Source organism: Lutra lutra, chromosome 3 (assembly GCF_902655055.1).
Source record: "Lutra lutra chromosome 3, mLutLut1.2, whole genome shotgun sequence".
NCBI lineage: Eukaryota > Metazoa > Chordata > Mammalia > Carnivora > Mustelidae > Lutra > Lutra lutra.
This window is the reverse complement of record NC_062280.1, coordinates 3,364,388-3,390,605: the sequence shown is the minus strand read 5'-3', so window position 1 is coordinate 3,390,605 and position 26,218 is coordinate 3,364,388. Positions and strand designations below refer to the sequence as shown.

Sequence of the window (26,218 nt, the reverse complement as noted above, 5' to 3'; positions counted from 1 at the left end):
CATGAAACCAGAAAATTTAAGTAGAATGGGCTGTAGGGGTTTTTTTTTGTTTTTTTTTTTCATTTTTAAGATTTTATTTATTTGAGAGAGAGAACACGAGCAAGGGGAAGGGGCGCAGGGAGAAGAAGACGCAGAATCCTCTGCTGAGCAGGGAGCCCAATGATGGCCCTTGATCTCAGGACCCTCAGATCGTGACCTGAGCCAAAGGCAGACGCTTAACGACTGAACAATCCAGGTGCCCCTGAGCTGTAGGTTTTTAAGTAATGAGTAATTAATAATGCTCAGGAGAAAAAGGAAAAAAAAAAAACAAGTATAAGCTTCATGTACTTACCAAAATTACTAGTTAACTGCTAGGATTTTATCATGAAAATATACACCTCAGACAAAAGGCAAAGACAAAAAATAAACTTCCTTTTCTCAGCGCGCTAGAAGAGCCTAACAATTTCTTTGAAAATAGAACGCATATTCATATTCTGTACAGAGTCAGTATTCAATTAATGCTAGTGACTGATTAAACCATGACATCTAGGAACTCTGCTCACTTATGAGACCTGAGTGCCTTTCTGGGAACAAATGAACAAATGATGCTTATTTGAGGAACACCTGGGTGGCTCAGTTGGTAAAGCATCTGCCTTTAGCTCGGGTCATAATCCCAGCGTCCAAGGATCAAGTCCCATTCTCCCTCTGCTTCCTGCTCCCCCTGCTTGCATGTTCTCTCTCTCACTCTGACAAATCAATAAATAAAATATTTATTTTAAAAAAGCTGCTTCGTTGAGGAGAGGAACCCCTCATACACTTGAGCTGAAGAGAAGTGTCTACATGCATCGTGGTCAATCCACAAAGCTCAGAGAATGTAAACATGACCTGGACAAAGTTGAAGGACATTCCAAGCCCCTGATATTACAAGACTCTTTTCACATTGGTTCCGCTGAATGTGCCTTGGGGACCCTGTGGGTCTGGGAACCATCCACACAATGCTTGACTTTGTTTAGTGACAACAAAAGGGTCAAAGACTTGAGAAACAAAAGCATGAGGACACAGCTTCCCGAAGCAAAACCAACCAGACAAGAAAACAATATTCACGATTGTTTAGGAAAAAGAGTGATTGTAGGCTGAAGCTTTAAATTAAATCAAATGATGTAAGTTATTAATTAATTAAAATCTTCAGTTAACAGGAAAGGGGAAAAAATCACTGTTTCTTAAATCTTGTCCATATCTATTCCTTCTCTTTAATTTGCCAGAGACAGACTTGACAATCACCACACACAGACACACATGGTTGCATTCTTTCAGTTACAGTGATTTCAAATTTAGGGAGAGACCTGCGCGCTGTTCTCTGAGATAAGAGTGCTCACGGGTAGCTGGGTCTAAGCCTTCCAGCCGACAGCAGAGCAGGAGGACTGACAGGAAGTTGGCGGAGGACTGACTGGAAGCAAGGTACTGTTCGGTCAACTTCAGACAAACATTAACATGAACAACATCACAGAAGAAACACTGGGCATTGGTAGATTGTTCTTTGACTAAAAAGATGCCATGGGAAATTAGGGTGAAAGGAAGATTTTTACATGTCCCATGTGTTCATGGCAGATAAAAATGCAGAGATGGATGTAATAGAAAAAAACACACAAGAATCTCCTTGGGTAGCACCATGGCTGAGCAATTATGGCGGCTCCAGCCTTCTTAGACACAACCGATGTCCTCATCAACCACGGATCCAAGCCCGATCTGCGTCGGCGGGAGGCGGACGAAAACTGAAGCTGGAAGAACCGAATCTGCTCTACCCACTTAAGACCTGCTTCACTGTGGCGCCTGTGGGGGGGGGGGCTCAGTGGGTTGAAGCCTCTGCCTTCAGTTCAGGTCATGATCTCAGGGTCCTGGGATCGAGCTCCACATCAGGCTCTCTGCTCAGCGGGGAGCCTGCTTCCTCCTCTCTCTCTCTGCCTGCCTCTCTGCCTACTTGTGAGCTCTGTCAAATACATAAATAAAATCTTTAAAACAAACAAACAAAAACCTGCTTCATAGATGCCTGGGACCAGGGGCCCTTCCGGGCCGCAGGCCAGTCCAGCTCCCTGAATTAGGGCTCCTGCACAGGAGCCAGTGACCAGAGCCTCCTGCACGCGGCCGGAGGCAGCATCTTGCGTCTGGTTCACGTCACCCAAGTAGGTTCATTACTTCCATCCTTTAGTTTCCATTTGAAGGAGGAAGAGCGACACCAAGCCCCATTCCCACTCCAGCCCCGGCCCCAAACAAACCGATTTTCCTAGATGCGCTCCTGGGAGCGGTCATTGCAGAAGGCCTGGGGCAGCGGCTGGGGTGGGGGGGGGCGGGGGAGGGCAGCGAGAGACGCGCGCTCCTACCTGATGTGGCCGATGAGCTCGATGAGCTTGTGGCTGAAGAAATAGGCCGTCAGCTCAGACACGTGGCTCAGGACGGAGCAGACCCCGAAGAGGGTGGTGGTCCCGTTCAGGTCCTCCAGGTGCCAGTAGAGGAAGGTGAACACGAAGCCGTAGCCGAAGCCCATGAACCAGGCGACAAAGAGCACAGAGCCGTAGCGCACGCCGCACAGCAGCCGCACCAGGGCCCAGAAGCTGAAGGCCGGCGAGCGGCCTGGGCCGGCGGGCGTCCCCTCGGAGGACTCGGTGGAGCTGCTCCTGTCCGCCGCAGGGATCTCCTCCGCTTTCCCTTGGCTCTCGTCAGGCTTGAAGTGGTTGTAGCGGAACCGGAACTGAGTGGCGACGACCAAAGCCACGGTCATGAGAACCCCAAAGACGATGAAGACGACCTGGTAGTTCCGGGACTCGGGGGGTCTACACCCCTTCCCGTCGACGAGCACCTCCGTGTGCGTGTAGTCGATCCCGATGCCCACAGACAGCATGGCCAGCCCCCAGCCCAGCGAGCCCCACATGCGCTGCAGCCCGTAGCGGTCTCTGTGCTTGCCCAGGTACTGGAGCGTTACCGTGTCCACGATGGTGACCGAAGAGGCGCTGAAAAATTCTCCGATTATGACAACGACCAGGATCACCAGGAATATAGCCTCCACTTCCTGCTGATCGTAAACAAGAGTGACTTGACTGGACGGTAAAGATTTGGTGGTGGTGACAACAGCGGTGGTTGTCTCTCTGGTTGTGTTTCCCAGGAAGCCAGGCGTTATTGTGCTTGGACTCAAGGTCAAGTCTGTAATATGGTCCGTAATTTCATCTGTCTGAGGTTGCAGAGTGGGCCCACTGGTCTTGTTCAGAGCTGTCGAAAAGATGACCGTTTCTGTGACATTGGGCTCCGTTTCCCGCATCACTGGCCAGGTGGAAGGGAGCAGGGCCCTCTTCTCCCGAATTCGTGGGGACGCCGCAAGGGAAGAGTTGGTTGGCGGGATGGTCAGCAGGTGACTGGAGTTAGTGGGATGAGATGTTGGGGGGATCTTTGGTACACATCTCAAGGTAGCAGGCTTGACAAATCCGATGCCCAGGTTGAATAACACCCAACACAAAAGAGAGAAGAGGAGGACGATTTTGCCTTTTTTAAAGCGATCTGCAACTACACCCCAGAAGGGGGCGCTGCAGAACTCGATGAAGTACCGGATGCCCACCAGCAGTCCGCTCTGGCTGGGCGACATCCCCAGCTGCTTGTAGTACACCGGCAGGAGCGGATAGAGAGAGCCGTACGCAGAGTAGAAGAAAAAATAGAAGACCTTGGATATCAGAAGATCATTGTTTATTTTGACACAATGTTTCTCTATCCAGTCTATTTCCTCCTCAGGAAGAGCAGCGGTTTCTGTGGAGGTGGGCGTTTCATTGGAAGGTGGTTCTGGTTCCCTGGAAATACCATTAAAGGGGTCAGCGAGCACGTACTTTCTCTTCTGTTCCTCTTCATCGTCAGTTAAGATGGCAACTTTATCATCTGACGCCATGGCTTACCACCACCATCAGAAAGTTTATGACCTTCAGAATCTCGACTGTTGATCTGCAGAGTAAAATTTTAAAGATGGCTTAGTATGAAAATAACATTTAAACCCAGAATTTCATCTTGCAAGATCTTAGCTGAGGAGTTTCAAACTACAGCTAAAAATAATAATTGTGAGAGAAAAATTCTCCCATTTATCACTTACAGCCACACAATACTAAAAAAGAAAAACAGCTTTCAAAGAACCAAATACTTTTTGTGGCCACTGACTGACTAATTACATGTTCTAATGGCAGGCTTATAGCTCAGGTTCATTCTCATATCTTTTCATTGATTCCTGGTGAAAGTGTACAAATGATAGGGATTATGTCTAAACCAAATATAGAAATTGAAAATAAATAGTATTTACAGTTTCTTGGTTTTACTTTTCAAACAAATCCACTGCACGATATCCCTATTAATTTCCCTGTGTTACAGAAGAGAAAAATGAGGCGTGGTGAGCTTCAATAACTCAGAAGTGGCAGAGTGAGGGTCCAAACCCTAATATCATGGCTTTAAGCTGCACACGCTAATGCATCACCATCAACGGCCAAATGCTACATTCTGGATAATGAAATGCTATTAAACCTTCTTATAAGACAGGGTGTTTCATATGAAATGGCATTATCGACGGCATAAATTTATAGGAACTGTGCCACATTCCATCAGAATTTCCCTTTTTTTCCATTCTACAGATAATTGAAGAGTCCAAAGGTCTTGCTGGCATCCAGAGATGTCAAGCTGCAATCAGCATATTCTGAGGTAGGAGGCATATACATTAAATACATGGAAATTCCTTCCACCTTCTATACCAGAGAGGAATAACTTCACTTGTTACCCTCTTGGAATAGATCTTGTTCTCCCTTTCTCCCAAAACAAGACTAACCTGCTGAAAATCTTCCAGAATCAGGCTTGCAAACATTTAAAAACACTGCTGCTAGGGAGGAAGTGAAACACAACGTAATGAGACCTGTGTAATAAGTCCATTGGTCCTCTACTCCTCCTCTCCGAAGCCAAATGTCAGTGTAGCTGTAAGTTTTTTAAATGTTCATGTGTTTCTTATTTTTAGGTTTAACCAATTGTTTTATTTGAGGTAAAATTCACACAACATAAAATTAGCCATTTTAAGTAGACAATTCAGTGGAATTTAGTGCATTCCCAAAGTTGTGCCACCCCCAACTCCATCTCGTTCCCAAGTCATGTTTTCTTTAGTATAAGGAAAATCTGTTTTCCCCACAAAACTTCAAGGAAAAGCAAAATCCTATCTTTTGCTATCCAGCTGATTTTTCTCAATGTTCTAAACTTATGTTTCTTTCGACATCCATGCCTTCCCCTATCCACATCAGCAGCTCCAATCCCATCTCATCATCTGAAAAGAACAATAACTCTCCTTGGACTTATTTTCTAAATTAATTTCATTTCTGAGCTCAAACTTAAAAGAAATATTTGTTTTTACAGTATATAAAAGTTATATGACACGTCTGGGTGAAGGTGAAAGATGGAGCACATCTGACTTTCATCCCTAAACTCCACTAAAATAAACACACACACACACACACACACACACACACACACACACACACACACACATTTTTAAAGTCATAATCCAAGCTAGGAGAATTAAAGAGCCCATAAATGGAGCAATAAGATTCTGGAAGCCAGAATATAATTAGACAGCTGGTAATTAACTTAGTAGATCTTAGAAAACTGAAACTTTGGTTGACAGTGGGGAAAGCCAGTAACAGAATTTATTACTCTGAATCCTTCAGAGTCTCATGGGTTGGCCACATTAGGTTGAAGTGTGTGTGTGTGTGTGCGTGTGTGTGTGTGTAGAGGCGAGGAGGGGAGGCTGCTGCTAACGGAGTTGACTGAAAGCCTGAGCTCCAGCTAAGATCATTCAGTGCCCTTCTCTACTCCACATGTCGAACCAGACAACTAGAGGCTTTTTCCCTCTGGAGAGAATAAAACAGGTTCTGCTGTCTTACAGAAACAGCTGTAATTGAGAGCAGGGGTACCGTACTGCAAACAGGGCATTAAGTGAACACATACATACTGATTCCAAACCTTAGCCCTGCCCCAAACCCCCATCCCACTTCCCTCACAAGGTTTCCAGAGGCTGGCAAGGCTATCATCCTCCAGGCAGGAAACTGGAAGGTTCTTCTCTGAGGATCTCGACACCAAAACCTCCCCACTAAACTACCCACCCAATCACTCTATGTGGAAGTTCAGAGTCATGGAGTTCTGCCACTAAATATGGGCAGCCATTCAGAACCATAAGACGTCTGAAGAAAGTGCCTTCCATGAAAGTCGGAAACAAAACAAAAACAAAAAATCAACCTGGAGAAAATAGGAGCTGTGTGAGGAGGAAAATATTTCCTAAATATATTATTTTCAGAAATAGGAAAAGAAATGCAACTATGAAACAAAAATAAGATAATACCTATTTTTCAAGAAGGAGGAGGATGAAGGGGAAGAAAAGGAAAGCTTGAATGAAAAAGTTATGGAAAAAAAGCATAAATGATAAAGTAAGGGATGATGTAAAAGAAGAATTTAAGGCGACTACTTACAACAACAACAACAATAAACAGATCCTTTACTTCACATCATACACAAAAATCAACTCCTGATAGACTGTAAACAGAAAAATATCTTGAAGATCTTAGCATAGAAGAAGACTTACTAAATAGGATGTAAGACTACTCCGTGTTAAGGAAGAAAAAGTAAATTGGACTACATTAAAATTAAAAACTTCATCAAAAGGCAATATTAAAGATGGAAAAGTCAAGCCAAAGAGCAAAGTAAGGTATTCTGGTGAGGATGAATATTATATATATCTGACAAAAGAATGTCTCCAGATATATAGAGAATTCTTAAAAATCTATAGAAAGATGTCAGGTAGTCTAATAGGAAAAATGAGTAAGAGACTTAAACAGTCACTTCACGAAAGAGCTTATGCAAACGGAAAATAAATATGTAAAAACATGCTCAGCTTGAGTCAAGCGAGCAGTAAAAGCAAATTAAAACAGAATGCAATAATACAACATATTCCCAAAATGGCTAAAATAAATAGGACAGATAATACCAAGTGTTGGTGAGGATGTAGAGCAACTGGAACTCTCATAGGTTGCTGCTAGGAATGTAAATTGATACACTACTTTGATAACTGGAAATAGCTACCAAACCTGAAGGTTTACCTGATGACAACTCCTCAATGTGTATAAAATAGTAATGTATTCAACAAATGATGTCTAAAAAAATGTTCAGAGCAGAACAATTTTAATAGCTCAAAACTGGGAACAACCTATCTATAGCAGAATACATAAACTATGCTATATTCATATAACGAAATACTGTACAGCAGTAAAAAAGCAACAATTACAGTTTCATGCAATGATATGGATAAATCTCACAAACCTAATATGGACTGAGAAAAGCAAGAAGCAGAAGAACATATACCATATGATTTCACTTATATAGAGTTACAAAAGCAAGCAAAACTAATTTGTGGTATTAAAAGTCAGGGTTCATTTTTGCTTCCAAAGAGATTAAGTAGACACACATTTTCCTACTGTTCCTGCTAAGTACAACTAAAAATCTTGGACTTTATATAGAAAGCAAATACAGAACACTTTGAAAGGTAGACAGAAAAGGCTGGAAAAAACAGCTGGAAAACAGATTGGAAAAAAAAATTAACAGAATTCAAGGACTTATGGGACTATAACAAGCTAGGGACCTTGCTACCCAAAGAACAACATGGGGATGAATGGGGCTAAAGAACTTGGAAATACCAATGAGTGCAAACCAAAAAAAAATAAAACAAAAAAATACAAAACCCCCAAACAAACAACAATAAAAAACAAACAAAAACCCCACAAAGTCCTCTCTGACTAAAGGATGAGGAAAACTGCAGCCTAGAAAAACAGAAAACTTTAGATAATACCAGCTCTACTCCAGCCAAATAGCACAGAGTGGGATTTGGGGTTGGGGGATAATGAATCTTAACTCCCACCCCCACCAGCAAAGGCTACAGGGGGAGCCTAGACTTCCACCAAGCTATCACAGGGCACCCCAACCCCTAAACTGAGGCAATATCAGAGACCACAAAGTAGGGAGCTGGGACTTTCATCATTGCTAGGTGGTAATGAGGTCATGTCCCCAAGACATCATTAGTGGGGAACACTGGGGGATCCTGGACTTACATCCCCACCTACTAGTAATAAGATATCCCTACTTTTCCACCTGGGGTGGTATCAGAAGAGACCTAGTAGAGACTCATAACTTTTCCCACCACCCAGCAATAACAAGATTCCTCTCCCCACCCCCACTGTGGTATCAGTGGAAACCACATAGGGAGCAGTAATGAGACACTCCTATTCCTCCCAGCCAGGGAAGTGTCAGTGGATACCTAATGGTGAGCCAGAACACCCATATCTACTTCACAGTAACAAGGAGCTCCTTCACCCTCAAGAGGGTGAGTGGGGAAGCTGGACTTCAACATCCATCTAGCTGTAATGAGGCAATATCTCCAATTCACCTGCTAGAGCATGTCAGAAAAATCCAGCTAAAACAGGAGGCTTAAATATGATCCTGAGTTTCATAACATAATACCCCAAATTCCAAGTTTCAACAAAAATAATGCATACCAAGAACCAGTTAGACTTCAAAAAAATGCTTCAAAAAGCAATTAAAAACATGCTTAAAAAAATGAAAAGAAAGGAAGGAGAAAATTGAAGCATAGAAATAGAAAGTCCCAGAAAGAGATATAATGTATAAAGAGGAACAAAATGGAAATTTTAGAACTTGAAAAGACAATAGCCAAAATATAAAATAAATTCAATGGATGGACTCTACAGCAGAATGGAGGAGAGAGGGAAAAATGAGCCAACTGAAAGACAGAATGTAGAAATTACACAATCTGAACAACAGAAAGAAAACAGACTGGAAAAAAAAATTAACAGAGACTTAAGGACCTATGCAACTATAACAAAAGACTAAACAGTCATGTCATTAGAGTCCTGAAAGGAGAAGAAAAGGGCAGGGCTGAATTACTCAAAGAAATAAAGGCTGAAAACTTCTCAAATTGGCAAAAGACCTACGGATTCAAGAAGCTGAATGCACTCCAAACAAGAGAAACCCACACCAAGACACATCATAGTCAAATTTGGAAACCAAAGACAAAGAAAAAAATCTTGAAAGCAGTGAGACAAGACTCACAATTAACCAATATAGGAAAAACAATTCAAATGATAGCAGATTTCTCATCAGAAACTGTGTGCATCAGAAGAAAGTGGCATAATACAATTGTCAACCCAGAATCTTATATCCATAAGAAAAACAGCCCAAACACCAAAAAGCTATAGAACAATATCCCTTATAAACACAGACAAAAATCCTTACTAAAATATTAGAAAAGAAAATTTAGCAATATATAAAAAGAATGGTACACTTTGACCAACTGAGATCTACTCCAAGGATACAAAGCTGGTTACAGTATTTGAAAACCAATCAGTGTAAATCCACCATATTAACTAACAAAAAAAAAGTATCATAATCCTATTAATTCGTATAGGAAAAGATTTTGACAAAATTAAACGTTCATTCATGAAAAGTCTCAGAAAAATAGGAATAGAGAGAAACTTCCTCAATTAGATAAAGATTATCTACAAAAATCTATAGGTAACATTACACTAAGTGTAATGTTAAAGACTTAATGCTTTATCTCTAAGATAGGGGACAAGCAAGACCATCTGGTCTTACCAGTCTTATGCAATGTAGTGTTGGAAGCTCTAGTCATTTCAGTAAGGACAAAAAAAGAAAACAAAAGGTATACAAATCAAAAAGAAAGAAAGAAATGGTATCTATTTGCAGCTGACATGGTCTGCATAGGAAGTCCCAGGAAATCTACAAAATCTACTAGAAAGAAGAAATATTTAAATATAAGTTAATGCAAAGGACTATATGCTGAAAGCTACCACATGCTGATGAAAGAAATAAAAATCTAAAAAAATGGACAGGGCGTGTGGTTGGCTCAGTCGGTTAAGCATCTGACTCTTCATCTCAGATCAGGTCTTGATCTCAGGGTCATGAGTTCAAGCCCTGCATTGGGCCCAGCATGGAGCCCACTTAAAAGAAAAAAAAAGGACAGACAAATGATGTTCATGAATCAGAACATTCAACATAGCAAAGATTTCAATTCTCCTTAAATTTATGCACAGGTTTAACACAATCCCTACCAAAATCTGAACAAGATTTCTTTGTAGCTACAGAGAAGATTCCCTATGAATAATCTATGGAAAAAAAGGGAACAGGAACAGCTAAAGCAATTTTGAAAAAGAAGCTTTATTTCAGCTACAGAATAATGACAACTGCGTGGCACCAGCAGAAGAAGAGACGCACTGATCAATGGAACAGAACACCGAGCCCAGGAACAAATCTGTATAAGGATGTCAAGATGATATTTCACAAAGATGCAAAAACAATTTATTTAATTTTTTAAAATATTCTATTTATTTATTTGAGAGAGAACATGAGTGGAGAAAGGTCAGCGGGAGAAGCGGACTCCCTGCCAAGCAGGGAGCCGGATGTGGGACTCAATCCCGGGACTCCGGGATCATGACTTGAGTTGAAGGCAGTCACTTAACCAACTGAGCCACCCAGGCACCCACAAAAACAATTTAATGAGGGAAGATAACCTTTTCAACAAATGGTACCAGAGCAATTAGATATCAACAGGCAAAATATGAACATCAATCTAACTCTCACACCTTATATGAATATTATATGAATAGTATATGAACATCAACTCAAAATGGGCGTGGATTTAAGTGTAAAATGTAAAAACACGTAACTTTAAGGAAAAAAAAACTAGGAGAAAATCTTTAGGCTCTAGTGCTAGACAAAGAGGTCTTAGACTTAACACCAAATGCATGATTCATAAAAGGAAAAAGTGCTAAATCAGACTTCATCAAAATTAAAAATCTTGTTCTATAAAAGTCTCTACTAAGAGAATGAAAAGACAAATTATAATAGGAGAAAATGTTTGCAAGACACATTCAACAAAGGACTAGTATCTAGAACATGTAAAGAATTCTCAAAACTCAACAGTTAAAAAAAAAAAAAATCCAAACAATCCAATTAGAAAATGGACACAAGACATTTCACCAAAGAGGAGATACAGGATATACAGATGCAAATAAACATAGGAAAAGATGTCCCTTGTCATTAACCATTAGGGAAATGTAAATTTAATTAGAAACATACCACTACACATGTGTAACAACGGCTAAAGTAAAAATAGTGACAAGACCAAATTCTGAAAAGGAGAGGAAGAAACCAGCTCACTCATACATTGCTGGTGGGGACATAAAATGGTAGAGCCACTGTGCAAAGTAGTTTGGCAGTTCTTAACAATCGAAACCATGACAACCATATGACCGAGCAATCGCACTTCTGGGCATTTATACCTGAGAAATGAAAACATTTCACACTAAAAACAAGACACAAATACCGTTAACAGCTTTATTTGTGATACCCCAAACTGGAAATAACCAGATGTCCTTCAGCAGACAGACAGTTCTACAAGTTGTGGCACATCCAGGCCATGGACTACAACACAGCAATAAAAGGGAACAGACTACTGGTACATACAGTCTCCTGAACAGATCTCCAGAGAGCTGTGAAGAATGAAAAAAGGCCCATCTTAAACGATTACACACTATGATTCCATTCACATATCAATCTTGGAACAACAAAATTACTGAAATGGAGAGCGCATAAGGGATTGTGGGGGGTTCCGTAGAGAGCAGAGGCAGGAGGAAAGCAGTGGCAGCCACAAGAGGGAGACATGAGAAATTCAGGTGGTGACAAATCGTCCTATATCTTGACCATATTCGTGTCAGTACCCTGGTTGTGGTGTTGTACTAACGTGTGCAAGATGTTACCCCTGGGGAAGAGTGAGCACGGGATACATGGGCCGTCAGTATTATTTCTTACAACTCTATGTGAATCCACAGTTATCACAAAACAAAAAGCTTAATTTTTAAAATAGTAGCTCCCCTTGGGGAAAGTAGTGACTACATGGTATTCTAGGGTACTAAGAATTTTATGATTTTTTGATCTGGGTCTTTAACATATGGATGTGTTCAATGGGTATATCATTTTTTTCTTTTCTTTTTTTGGAAAGAAAGAAAAGTTTAATGAAATTAAGAATGAAACTTAAGACCTTAAAATAAGAAGAAAAAAAGAAAAGAGATGAAAGTATGAGAAAAAGGACAAGGCAAATATAGGGTCATCCAGAAAGTCAATTATCTAAAAAATTGGAACTCCAAGAAGAGAAAATAGAGAAAGGAAAAGGAATTTCCTAAGAAAAGGAAATTTTTTTAATCCAAAAAAATTTCTCAGAACTGAGAGCTATAAATTATCTGACTGAAAGGACCCACTGAGGGCCCAGAACAGAGAATAAAACAGACCCAGGGCAAAGCACATCGTGGAGATTTCAGAGCACTGGGACACAGACATGACCCCACAAAGCTTCAGAGAAGAAACTGTGTCACGTACTATGGATCAGGAACCAGAGATGGTTTCTCAACAACAATGGTGGCAGCTATGGGCAGCCAAATCGTATTCAAGTTCATAGGTGAAATGAAGACATTAACCTATGTGATTTCTCAAGAAACATACCTCTTCTTTGCCCTTTCTCAGGTTGCCACCAAGCAAGGGACGAAATCAAGAGAAAGACAGGGGATACAGGACACAAAAGACCTGACGTGGGAGAGAGGCAAAGGGACACAGGCACGTTGGTGACTGCAGGTCCCGCGTGACAGCTGCACGCCAGAGCCCCAGGGCCTCGGGTGGAGCAGGAAGGCGGGTGGGAGGCTCCCAGATGGCCTCTGACAGCGAGATGACCCCGACAGGAACAGCACATCGGAATGTCCCAGGAGGAAATGCAGATGAAGGAGGAGTTTAGGGGTGAATTAGTGTAAGTACAGGGAAAGCGAAGTAAGCACAACATTACAGGAAAACAAAAGGTTGCACAGGAAAAGAAAATAATCAGAGTTTGCTCCAAGTCTCAGCTGTGACTACAGTCATACACTAATGCAAACAGTGACTCCGAACTCACGAAACTGCCCCATCAGCACACTGGGAAGATGCGGAAGGAGGGGGCTGAGCAGGTACCCAGAGTTGGGGCAGCAGAGAAGAATTAACTCCGTATCTTCCACAGTGAGAAGACAGCAGCTAATGCTTTTACTCAAAAATGAAGATTTTAAGAATACAAGCATTCTATTTCAAAATACACAGGTGAGTATCACAACAGCAGCCCAAAATGCAGAGGAAGCAGTTGCCTCCAACAGGGGACATGAGCGATGGGGTAGAATCTGGTTGTTGTTTTACTTTAAAACAAGCTTTTAAAGCTTGTTCTTCTTTTTAAAAAACAGTACATGCCTCTCTGCTTTAAAAAATAAAACTCAAGACTAAAAAGGTAGTATGCCATCTTACGAGCTTTACCTCTACAGAAGATGATAGTTAAAAGCAGCTACCATGCCCTTCTATCCCAGACGAAAAATAGTTTTCAGAATTGTACACAATGAATTCCGACCTGAACTCCAATCAGGTGGGCTTTAATTAATTATCCTCCATAGATCAGTCACTGAGTCTTTAACAAGTAGGTCACAGAAGGACACCAAGTCCTTTTAAAAGGGCGTTAAGTCTCTGGTTTGTCCAAGCGATGCTGAGAACCGATGCCCAAATGCTAATTCAAAGTTGCAAAATACCTTCCATTCGACCGTCAATTTCAATCTTGATGACCGACTTTCTCTCAAACCATTCTTTCCTCACCATCTTATTCAAAAGATTTTTGATTATCATAAGACCATGAAAAATTTCTCTTGCTCCATGAATGCAGATGTTAAGTAGTTCTCTAAGTACCAACAAATGCAAAGTTACTGGAATGTCTTCTATAACAGGCAGTACCTTTGTATGAATATCACATCCAGTAACTCTTTTAAGAATTTTAATTCTAAAAATATAAACAAAAACTTTTCGTTTCAGTTCAGGACACTAATGTTTAGACTTAATATTCTCAGGTTATATTTTGATTTTGAGGAAAAGGAACCAAAACAATCACATTTAAAACACAGTTACAGGGGCACCTGAGTGGTTCCGTGGGTTGAGCCTCTACCTTCTGCTCAGGTCATGGTCTCAGGGTCCTGGGATCGAGCCCCGCATCAGGCTCTCTGCTCAGCAGGGAGCCTGCTTCCCTCTCTCTCTCTCTCTGCCTGCCTCTCTGCCTCCTTGTGATCTCTGTCTGTCAAATAAATAAATAAAATCTTTTTTAAAAATTAATTAATTAAATAAAACACAGTAACAAAATACAGTTCAAAAATGCAGTCATCTGTGCAATCATGGGATCAGGGACAAAGAGAAGCAAATGAGCCAAAACAAACTCTGTATTTTAAAAAAATTAAAATATGCCCCAAAGTAGGGCATGCTTTGGCTGACTTAGATTACATTTCATTCGCCATAAGAATTGATAGAGCAAGTATAAAGAGCAATAAAAATATTTATATGCTGGATGAAGTACTTCATCTGTTTACCCCAAGGGGAGGTACTGTGTATTAAGTAGTCTAACAATATGAACCCATTCAGCTAACACTTTGTTTAAACCTCTGAGCCTTTTTTTTTTTTTTTAGATTTTTTAAAAAACAACATCTAAAAAGGAGAGAAGACATTTCAATTCAGACACCGAATTAAATTTATGAACTTCTCTGGGAAATCTGTACTGTAGACTTACAGTTAATACTACTTGGATAAGAAGGGCTTTTATTTATTAGAAAAGCCGAAAATTTTTCTCACCGAGCACTCTCTAATGATAGTAACCAACATCGTCACTGGGAAAATAGAACACAGCCTTCTAAATGTGGAAAGACGTTCCATCAGTACTTACACTGAGTCATTCAATCAGCAGGTATTTCTGAATTACTGATGACGGTGATGAAATAATTCTTGCTAAAATTGACAGCTACCATCATTTTGCGTTTAACTGGAAACCACTCAAACATATACAGAGGTATCCACAAATACGTGAGTATGGAACTGGATTCAGCTTTTCAGGGGGGGAAACACCTTAAACCTGAATATATCGTTTGGAGTAGCAATCACCGAAGGCCAGATTTACAAACACTATAACAGAGCAGCAACATGACTCTCGGTGACGGAGAGGAAGCAGTGACCGGCTAACACATAAAGGCCAATCCCCTCTCAGCACCACTTCTGTCACAGCTCTATGTTGCTCAGAGACCAGTACAGAGGCTGCAAAATGGGAAAATTCACACTTGGAACCCCGAGAGCCGGCTCTACATTGTCAACTGTCACTGACCATTCTCTAGGCCTTCACGCGATATGAGCATCAGGGCAGGTCTCTAACTACTGCCGCACTGTATTAGTGGTACAGATGCAGAGAAACCACCCAAACAAGACCGACAGTCCTGGTTTTCGGCCACTGCATCTTGAACATTGAGTTCACCCTCCAGATTTTCCAGAAAGAGCTTCCCTCAGAGGCTTATTTAGCATTCAATGTCAATTCCAACAGATCTTTTTCCCATAATGATTGCTTGAGCATCTGCTAAACCTTTAGCCGATGTCACGAAAAAGAAACACAAGGTTGGTTTTATAATAGTCACCCAAACTACAAGGGCATTAAGGTCTACAGAGGTGAATGACTATTTTGGAATCTTCCTTCCTTTTGGAGCACTTTGACATGGCTCTTCCACAGCTAAACCAAGTTGTAAAAGAGCCAAACTGGTTCTAGTCCTGTCAGCCCAGCCAGATGCTCCAAGGTCCAGCTTGAGCCCTCCAGTCACTCACCGCTCCCCACAGCTGCTGCCAACATCGTTCCACCTGGAAGGAAACTCCTCCCAGAAAGTGCCTCCGTTATTCTTGGTGGACCTTTCCCAGGCTCATAGCAAAACCTGTCTGCTGGGTGACAAACAACCTGACTCATACAGTGGCAAATATATACCTCGTGGTTGGCCATCTTGATGACATATTTGTATTTTAATAAGGGCTCAGTGGGCTATGTTAGCATCACAGTTACTACTAACTACAACACAACAAGGCTTAAGTAATAGCTGCTATAGATTTAAAATGTTAAATTAACTCCTTTAATCATCTCAACAGTTCTCTGGGGTCAGATTACCTTCCCAACTTTACAATGAGGCCAGTGAGCCCCAGAGAAGGAAAATGATGAGCCCAGTGTGAGTCCAGGAGCTGAGCTAGCACACAAACCCAGACAGTCTGTGCGGGGCTGTGTCTCAAGGCAGCGTGCAGCTACTGGACAGGGATGTCCAAAACATGGTCTTGGGCCTTAAAGGCTTGCTTTATAGTTGACAAGGCGACCCCAAAACATGAGGAGGATTTAAATGGCAAGTGACAAGAATAACGGAAGCTACAGAGCACAGAGTAATTAATGGGAAAAGTTACAGACAATGCGGTGCTTCTGGAGCTTCGAGCAGAGAGCCCAAACTTCACACAGATGTTGTCAAGAGAATGAAGGACTTAACTTGAACCCCGAAAGATGTGTAGGATTTGCCTTGGGCAAAGATGAATGGGAAAACTATTCCACGGTAGGGGAAAAGAAGAGATAACAGGAGAGCCTGAAAATGTTGATGCTGGGGCTGAGGGGCACCTGACGGTAGCACTCAGGAACAGATCACAGAGGCCCTATAAATCAACCGAGGGGTGACAGGAGAGAACACAGACTACCACATTAGAGACTTCTACTGAAAATTAAAGAGGCTCTTTAACCCAACAAATATAAACTTAGCACCAACCACTGGATGGGATGTGTGTTTGGTGATCAGTAATTCCAAAGGTGAAGACCAAGTCCTTGCTGTCCAGTCCAGTGGTAAGAGAGGACGACCACAGCCACAGGGCGCCGTGCTGTCTGTTAAGGCAGGAGCAAGCACAGCTGACACAGGCGACTCTCGGGGGAACGTGAGGAGGTCTCCAAGGATGAGAGAGTGGCCCACAAGAGGAGGCACAGGGGAGGGCCTGATCCAGAAGGGCCTTCTACACGCTCCGAAGGGGTGGCTGAGTAGGGGATGAGAGACTGGCAGCAACTGGAATCCTGGCTCTGTCACGGACTAGTTGTGTGGCCTTGAGGAAGCTACTTCTCTTAGTCTCCTCATCGACAAAATGAGGAATTTAATACTTCTCCATTTGGGGGGGGGGATGGAAAAGTGTAATGCTGAGCTCTTATGGCACCTGATCTATGGTGGGAACTTCTTGGTATTATTCTGGGCGCGACAGAGAGCCACCGAAGAGAATTAGAATACAATGGCTACGTTTGTATTTTATGAAGATCTTTATAGCTTTAGTGTGGAAAACAGAATGGCAATATTTTACTACAGTAACCCCTAAGAATTTCCTAACATTTGATCTTTCATATTAGTGTACTGGTCTTTTTTTGTTTTTTTTAAGATTTTCTTTACTTGACACAGAGAGAGAGATCACAAGCAGGCAGAGAGGCAGGCAGAGAGAGAGGGGGAAGCAGGCTCCCTGCTGAGCAGAGAGCCCGATTCGGGGCTCGATTCCAGGACCCTGAGATCATGACCTGAGCCGAAGGCAGAGGCTTAACCCACTGAGCCACCTAGGCACCCTGATCAAATTACTTTTTTAAAAAAACATTTGATTATTTATTTGAGAGAAAGAGAGTGAGAGCTCCAGTGGGGATGGCGAGGGTGGGAGGAGGAGAGGCGGGCTAGGACCTGAGATCATGACCTGAGCCAAAGGCAGATACTTAACCGACTAAGCCCGGGACCCAAGTGACCCTAGAATTGCTTTAGATAGTCTCTATGAATTGCATTTAATGCAATCTTTTATTAACATCTGGAAATAAAAGAAACTCCTTTGATTATTCTCATACCTGAGCTGTGGCAAGACTTGTGGATGATTTTATTGTTTTTATAGGTATTTCCTGTCTTCCTGACTAGATCATAAACTACTTGAATGAGGGATCTGGTACTAAGCATATCCCCTTTACTCTTCTAAGCTCACAATAAAGATTATTTTTGACAAGCACCTGATGGCGTATACTGGAGCCTGATGGATGTTTTACTGAAGTTTAACGTGACAGAGATTAATCTTAGGAAGTGCAGAGAGAAGTTCCAGGTGCTCTCCTGACTTCGACAGATCCGTGCTCCTCTGAGTCTGGCTTTACTCACTGTAACAAGGGGATCAAAACACAAACCCAAGAGGGTTTCCAAGGCTTAACCGAAATAATGCGTGAAAAAGCATTTTTCGTTTTTTCTTAAAGATTTATTTATTTTAGAGAGAGCAAGAGTGAATTCACGTTTCTGTCAATTTCTGCATCGTCAGCCTAGTTTCTTCTAGGGGTGGAGGTGTGTGGGGAGGGGGGAGCAGCACACCGGCTCCCAGGAGGACACAGTGTTCTTTAGGGACTGGAATGATAATCAGGTATCTCCGAGCCAGAAATACCTATTCATTTAGAATAGAGCCACCTGTAGGAACATTTCAATTATATTTGTAACATAATAACCGTGAGGGACAGGAGCTGAAATCCAGAGCATTCCCCTCCACAGCTGAGAGAGAGGAAGGAACCAGTTACTCTCATCTCTGGAGGGTGTGGGTGTGGGGGAAGGAAACAGTCTTTAATCCTAAATGTAGCTCAGCAGTAAGCCGAGTGGATTTTCACTTTCACTTTGTGGAAGACACACGAAATAGGATTCAAAAATTGGTGGCCTTAGACCTTGGTGAGCATCATGGAGGCGAATTCCTATTTGTTTGCTTTGGGTTCCCGGTGAAGGGCTGGGCCAGGGGCTCGCAGTGCCAACGTGAAAAGGGCCCAGAACCCGGCTTCCTTCGATGCCTTTATTCACAAGCCCAGCATGAGGAGTCAGTGAGCAGCTCAAATCACACCACGAACAGAATTTCGTTTTAAGCTACTTCCATCCCGTGAGCTTCTCCAGCAGGAGCAGAAAGCAGTGTGTGTTTGAGCCGGGCGGGAGCCAGCGGACGTGCAGGTGCTCGCGCTGCTTTACCCGTGGGGACAGGCCCCAGGAGCTCTGTGCACGCCAACCCCGCTCAGCCCGTCCCTGAGCCACCGGCACCAGCCAGAAAGCAAACGCAGTGGAGGAGGGCTGAGCACAAGCACAGGAGGAAGAGGGTCCCCTCGTTCACGGGCCGGCAGCCGCTGGAGCCTGGCAAGGGCTTCCTCTGAGCCACCCCATGAGCAGGGCTGGAGTCCCGGCGGCGCCACGGAGTGCCTACCTTTTATTTATTTTTTTAAAGATTTTATTTCAAGTAATTTCTACACCCAACATAGGACTCAAACTCACAATCCCGAGATCGGCCGGGCCAGCAGGCGCCCCCCAGTGCATCACTTCTAAACCAGAGGGAATCCTGTGTTGCAGTCTGGCACACAGACAACAGTCTCCCGAGACAGGCCCATCCAGAGCGCTCCTGTCACTCCCCTCCAGCCGCAGCGGCCGGTGTGCCGTCCCGGCCCCTCGGGTCCTCCGGGCCACGGGTTCCCACCTGGGGGGCCGTGCAGTCTCTCCCAGAAGTCTCCGAAAGCTAAATACATGTCATCCAGAAGCTGCCTGCTCAGTTTCAAATGTGAATGTAATTCTTTGCTTTTCTCAAACAGGGAACCCTACACACACTGTTATTCCCATGTGAGAGCCTGGAGAATCGACTGACACTGAACGGTGTCTTCACACAGCTTCTAGGCACCAGAAGAGGCACAGGGTTATTTAGAGAGAGAGAGAGAGGCGCAGGGGGCAGGTGGAACCTGCCAGCCCCAGCCCAGACCACAGGGAACCTGGCCACCTCAGCAAGTCAACACTTACCTCCCTATTATCAATCTCTATTATGAAATGATTTACTGTTTCAATGAATATAAATGCAACCTTTGTTTCTTTGCCAAGAAGCCAACATGGAAAATCTCAGACTTATATTTTCAAAGCATGAAACAAAAGGTTTTTAAAAGGTTGATACTGAAAGAAAGATTTACAGTTTTAGAGAAAGATTTTTCTCAATAAATCTTTGGTTGCTATACTTGAGGAGCAATTTATAGAGAAGATGCATTCGTTTAAAAAAAGACAAATTATAACTATTAAAATGCTTTTTGGTTTATTTTTAAACCTTGTTATGTGAATCTGTTTTATACATACAGACTTTTTTTTTTTTTTTCAAATCTTTTCAGAAAAAAGCTGACTCTACATATATTAACATAAGAGTATGAGTTCAAGATCTAAAAATACTAGGAACACAGGAAAAGCAGATTGTGGAAAAATAAGAATTATAAGGAAAAATAAAAACACAATTCCAGGTACTAGTAATAGAACATTACGTTACAGCTCTTATGTGCATGTGGGCATACAAATGAAAAATGATGTTATATTTATAAGGGGTATTTGATGAAAGCTTATTCAGTAAATGACTGGTGTTATTACCTGGCTGTTCCAACACTGTTAAGACACTGGAAAAGTTAAGAAGGCTAAGGAAAGTACAAGCTACCCATAAGATAAGGCTTTTTTTTTTTTTTAAGAAATTTTTTTTAAAATTATTTATTTATTTGACAGACAGATCACAACTAGGCAGAGAAGCAGGCAGAGAGAGAGGGGAGTGGGAAGCAGGCTCCCCGCGGAGCAGAGAGCCCGATGCGGGGCTCAATCCCAGGACCCTGAGATCATGACCTGAGCCGAAGGCAGAGGCTTTAACCCACTGAGCCACCCAGGCGCCCCCTTTTTTTTTTTTTTAATAGATTCTACTTATTTACTTGACAGAGAGAGAGAGAGATCACAAGTGCGCAGAGAGGCAGGCGGGGGCGGGGGAGAAGCCACCCAGGCGCCCCAAGACAAGGCATTTTAAACAGAAATTTAGAGGTGCTCAGGCACATCTTTTATGAATTTATAATTTAGATCAAAATATAGATCTCAAGACTTAAAGTACATTTAAGCACATGAACTCCTATCTCTGATTTTTATTTACATCCCCTAGATGCTAGCATCTAAAACAATACTTTATATCCTACACACATTCCAGTATATGTAACCTAAGTTGTTTCTTGTGCTGTTAGAACTCCGACAGACAGCTAACACGAGCTATCAGTTTCTTTCAGAAAAAGACTGATCGCTGGGCCCATTAAAGTACAAATACACACACGCCACACCAATGCTTTTGAGAATGAAAATGTTCAGTGCTGGTCAGGATGAAGACCGACAGGGGCTCTCGTTGACTGAGAAGAGCAAAACCTTTCTAGAATGCAACAATTTAAGTATAAGGATGTTCATTTCAGCACTTTTCATAATAACCAAACTGAAGCACAGGAGGCAGTCAGGGACAGGAGCAGTTAAATAAAGTTAAATAAAGCGTGGTAAATCCAACGAGAGCAGAACAGAACTCAATAGACTGGCATTAATAGAATACAGAGAAACGCTCACAATCTACTCTGCATTGCACTAAGTGAAAAGGGGCGCGACACAAACCCCCATGTACTGCAAGAGTTCTACCTGCAAGTTTATGTACTTCATAATGAAGTATGTTTTGCAAAAAACCCGAGGAAAGTAATAACATATCAGTAGGGCTCTCTCTGAGAAGTTAGGCATTACTTTAATTTTTTCTTTTACTTTGCTGGATTTTCCTTCAATGAGCATTTATCACTTTTAAAATACAGAAGAGGGGGCACCTGGGTGGCTCAGTGGTTTAAGCCTCTGCCTTTGGCTCAGGTCATGATCCCAGGGTCCTGGGATCGAGCCCCGCATTCGGGGTGGGGGTGGGGGTCTCTGCTCAGCAGGGAGCCTACTTCCTCCTCTCTCTCTGCCTGCCTCTCTGCCTACTTGTGATCTCTGTCAAATAAATAAAATCTTTAAGAAAAAATAAAATAAAATACAGAAGAGGCGTTATTTTAAAACCAAGGAATTTGATGGGGCACCTGGATGGCTCAGTCCATTAACGGTAAGCATCTGCCTTCAGCTCAGGTCATAATTCCAGCGTCCTGAGATCCAGCCTGGGGCTGAGCCCCCTGCTCAGCGGGAAGCCTGCTCCTCTCTCACTCTGCCCCTGCCCCTGCTCATGCTCTCTCTCTCTCTCCCAAATAAATAAATAAAATCTTAAAAAAAATTTTTTTTAAGATTTTTTTTTTTAATTGATTTGACAGAGAGAGATCACAAGTAGACAGAGAGGCAGGCAGAGAGAGAGAGAGGGAAGCAGGCTCCCTGCCGAGCAGAGAGCCCGATGCGGGACTCGATCCCAGTACCCTGAGATCATGACCTGAGCCGAAGGCAGTGGCTTAACCCACTGAGCCACCCAGGCGCCCCTTAAAAAAAATTTTTAAACAGGGCATTTGAGTTACAATCAGGACACCCTTGATCCTGGAGCTCTTGAAAAGTCACGGGGAGTTGCTAAATTGAAGCCTGCTTTTCCTTGGGCTGATCCCACTTACTTGTAGAGACAACTGAGCCCTGTTACAAGGGCTTTGAGATACCCTTAAAGGGTTGTGTATCTTCACAATAGCGAGACAACCCCTGTGCACTGCTGATGAGATATAAATTGGTGCAGACATTATGAAAAACACTACGGAGATTCCTCGAAAAATTTAAAATGGAATTACCACAGGATCCAGTAATTCCATTGTTGGGTGTTTACGCAAAGAAAATGAAAACCAGATTCGAAAAGATACACGCATCTGTTTACTGCAGCATTACCTACAACAGCCAAGTTGTAGAAGCGACCGCTGTCCACCACCAGATGAGCGGATGAGGAATAGGTGGTATCCATACACACAACGGACCATTACTCAGCCACAAGAAAAGAATGAAATCTTGCCATTCGCGACAACATGAATGGACCCAGAGGGTATTATGCTAAGTGCAGTAAGCCCGACAAGAAGACACATACCATACGATTTCACTTACATGTGGAATGTAAAACACAAAAGGAACAAACAAAACAAAGAGAATCAGACTTATATGTAGGGAGAACTGGTGGTTGCCACAGGGGAGGCATGTTGAAGGGTTAGGGATTGGGAGGTACAAATTCCTGTGAAATCAGGGGATGAAAAGTACAGCATGGGGAGTACAGTCAATAATATCGCAACAACTTTGTGGGGTGACGCATGGTAACTAGTACTTATTGTAGTAACCATTGTGTAACTATAGACGTGTTGAATCACTGTGTTATGCACCTGAAATTAATGTAACATTGTATGTTAACTATACCTCAATAAAAAATAATTTTTAAAAAGATGTCATGCCTTCAAAACATAAGGAACCTGATTATACAGTAAGTTAAAAATGTGTGTCATTTTTACCCCCTGAAAGCATAACAATAAAATCTTTTATTCAAACTCCCTCATAAAGGTGAATTTGAGTTTCACTGGTTCATCAAACCCAGCTCCGCAGAACTTATTTTGAAACAGAATCAAGAAGGCACTCCCTGTTAGCTCCCCGTCAGCCACACACAGAAGCTTGACTGTGCTGGACCAGAACAGTGCATCCTGTTAAATCGTGGAAGGTGTGCGTGTCCCTTTGTATGGTTCTGCTTAATGCTTAGGGTAAGGGCTCCAGACTTCGCTCTGTTAAGAGACACCTTGTTTACCTCGAGCCCAAGCGTGTTCTCTCAATCTGGTCCCTAAAAGTACCTAGTGCAGTTACGAGACAAGAATTTGCCACAAGGCTCCCAGGGACCCGCTCTTCCACTGTTCTGGATTCCAGACGTCCTCTACTGCTTGGCACCCCACAGGCGGCAGGGCCCACTCTGAGGCACCGTGAGGAGGGCAGAGGGCCCCTGTTTGGGCAGCAGAGGTCTCTCTACATAGCCACACAGGCAGCTCACCACCACCCCAAGCTCCTTACTCACTTTCCCTTGGCACGATTAACCTATAAATCAGGCTTGTTGAGACAACACCAGTTCCCCTTTCTAGTTCTCCTTTAATCCTCCACAAAGCCACAGAGCAGCTCCCTCTGGCCACTGCTGACTCATGAGGGCCAGACTCCCACTCCCCCCCAGTCCCACTCTTAGTCTCAGATCAAAAGATTTCCCCTGAGTTATTAAAAGTTGTACTTTCCTGTTTTCTATTTGTGACATGTTCCCTGGATTGGTCTTCCCTTCCCAAACACACATGAGAACAAATGTCAAAAAAGGTGTCTCAGCCCTCCTTTACCCAATCCTCTTTCTTACCTCTGGAATACAGGTTTTCCTCTGAGCCTACGTTTCATTCCATCTGCCCCACCTCTCCCCCCAGCTTCAAATGCAGCAGGACCGCCAGGTCCTAGGGTAATGCAGTGTTCTCATTCACATTTCCAAGCCTCAGACACCCCTCTGCACATTCTCGACTCAGCCGCATTTACATTACCTTGGACCAAGGCAGATGGAGGCTACTTTTAATACAACACTCTGCGTGGTTTTTGTTGGTGCTGAGGTAGGGTTGTGGGTCTGCTTGGGACCTACTTAGACCCAGAAACTAGCAAGACGAGTTGCAGCATCTATAGCAAATACATACTGATATACAGGCTCGAGGTTTAGGTGTTTCACATTTAGGTTATTTTGTTTGGGTTTGGTTTTCTCCTTGGGGCTCTGCACCAGGAAATCATTGCCTTAACAAAGGACTCTGATAGTTTCCTAAAGCTCCCTGGTCATCTAAATTAAGATAGTGCCATTTTACAAAATGGTAAATAACTGTCTTCTAAATATAGAGAGGGAAAAGCAGCTAGGAAAGAAATGTGACTGAAATCAACAACAGGGCTAATGACTACATAAATGTGTTATTTGGGATTTAGGGCAACAAATCAGGCTAACACAGACCCTTAAAAAACAAGTCCAAACATAACCTCATAAAGAAAAAAGTAAAAGCATCCTCCTTTCACCCCAGCCCATCCTACTTCCTCCATGCAGTCGATGTCAAAGGTTTCGGGACAATGAAGTGTACATGGGCCTGCGTGCATGTTTAAGTACATACATCTAAATATCTTTTTCTATTTCCTCTTTTCTCTTACTGTATCTTGATTTTTCCCAAGACAATGCGCCAAGGTGGCTAACAGACATATTTACATTTATTGCTTATCTCCTTTCACCTACACCGTGATTGCTAAATCAAGATTTCCTGGATATCAAAAAAAGAAAGCCAAAAAATCCTGTTGGCCTAATACTAAATATATCTTTGGTTATTTTCATTTTTCTTACACTTGCCTTCAACCTAAAAATGGTGAGAACAAACAGGTGTATATGCATGAATATGAGTGCAATGCAAATTACAGATTATCTGACATAGGTATGAACATATGTAATATATGTACCCTGAAAGGTAGTTAATTTTCAAAGTCTAAAAGTGAAGGAGGGAATCTGCCTGGGTAGTGAGGCCCAATGGGTCCTGAATAAGGAGGAACACCATGTGGAAATTTCCTAGGCTTTGGAGCCAGAGACATAGGGTCCCATCTAACTCTCACTGATGATGTGGTTTGTGTAAAATCTTTAACTCTTCTCTGCTTCCTTTTCATCATTTTCAGTGCTGGGGAAAAGACTTCTTTCACAGAGACTTAGAAATTAAGTGTGTAAGATGGTGTTTTGGACATAGTAAGTGCTCAGAAAGTACCTTCTTACTGTCAGCAATCCAGGCAGACTAGGGGGTCCCAGGCCTCCGGCCACCAAACGGGCAAACCTTGCTGTTGTTCTACTTTATGGTTTAGTTGGCCTCATCCGTACAGAAACACAAAGGGCCTTAGAAATAAATTACTGGAAACATGCTTAGTACCTTTCATGCATTATTGAAACGTGATCCTCTCTCCTACTCACCGCGTGTCTTGCTCTGGGCTCAACAGCAACGTCCCAGCCTGCTCTTAAGCAATCCTAAATTCTACTTCCAACCTGCGATAAACACAGGCCATCTGGCTATCGAAATAACTGAGAATATCTTGATGTCTGCTAATGGCCAGCTGCTCAAGGTGTCAAAAGCCAGTCTTAACAATGACTAGGGTTCCTGTCCTTTCGCTTTACTTGGCGAGGCCATCAAGGATGCATGCGCCTTCAGCGGGCCAGCTCCCCGAGTCCCCAGTGAAGGGATGCTCTGCCGACCCCAGAAGTCTACTAAATACACCTCTGTTGGCCCACTGTCCTCCCACCCCTTGTAGTCCTCTATATTGAAGAGGTTAGATTTCCACAAAATCCTTATTTCTAGAACAGTGAAGGGGAAACCTGGCCACCATACTATCCAACCATCTCCTTTTACATGCAAGGAAACTGAGGCTGGGGCAGATGTGACATACGC

At 42.7% G+C, this 26,218-nt stretch overlaps 1 protein-coding gene across 10 annotated transcripts in view; it reads right to left on the bottom strand.

Moving 5' to 3' along the window:
• Positions 1–26,218, bottom strand: part of MFSD6 (major facilitator superfamily domain containing 6) — a 69,271-nt gene that overhangs the window by 41,105 nt on the left and 1,948 nt on the right. For 8 of the 10 annotated variants that reach the window (XR_007125738.1, XM_047720602.1, XM_047720603.1 and 5 more), the window contains exon 2: positions 2,358–3,957. Coding sequence is in view for 9 of the 10 variants with exons in the window: in XM_047720602.1 (XP_047576558.1) it covers positions 2,358–3,904 (1,547 nt within the window). In the remaining variant the exon portion in view is untranslated. Of the gene's footprint in view, positions 1–2,357; positions 3,958–18,949; positions 18,960–26,218 lie in introns of all 10 variants that reach the window. The other 2 variants (XM_047720601.1, XM_047720606.1) reach the window with 2 other exon arrangements.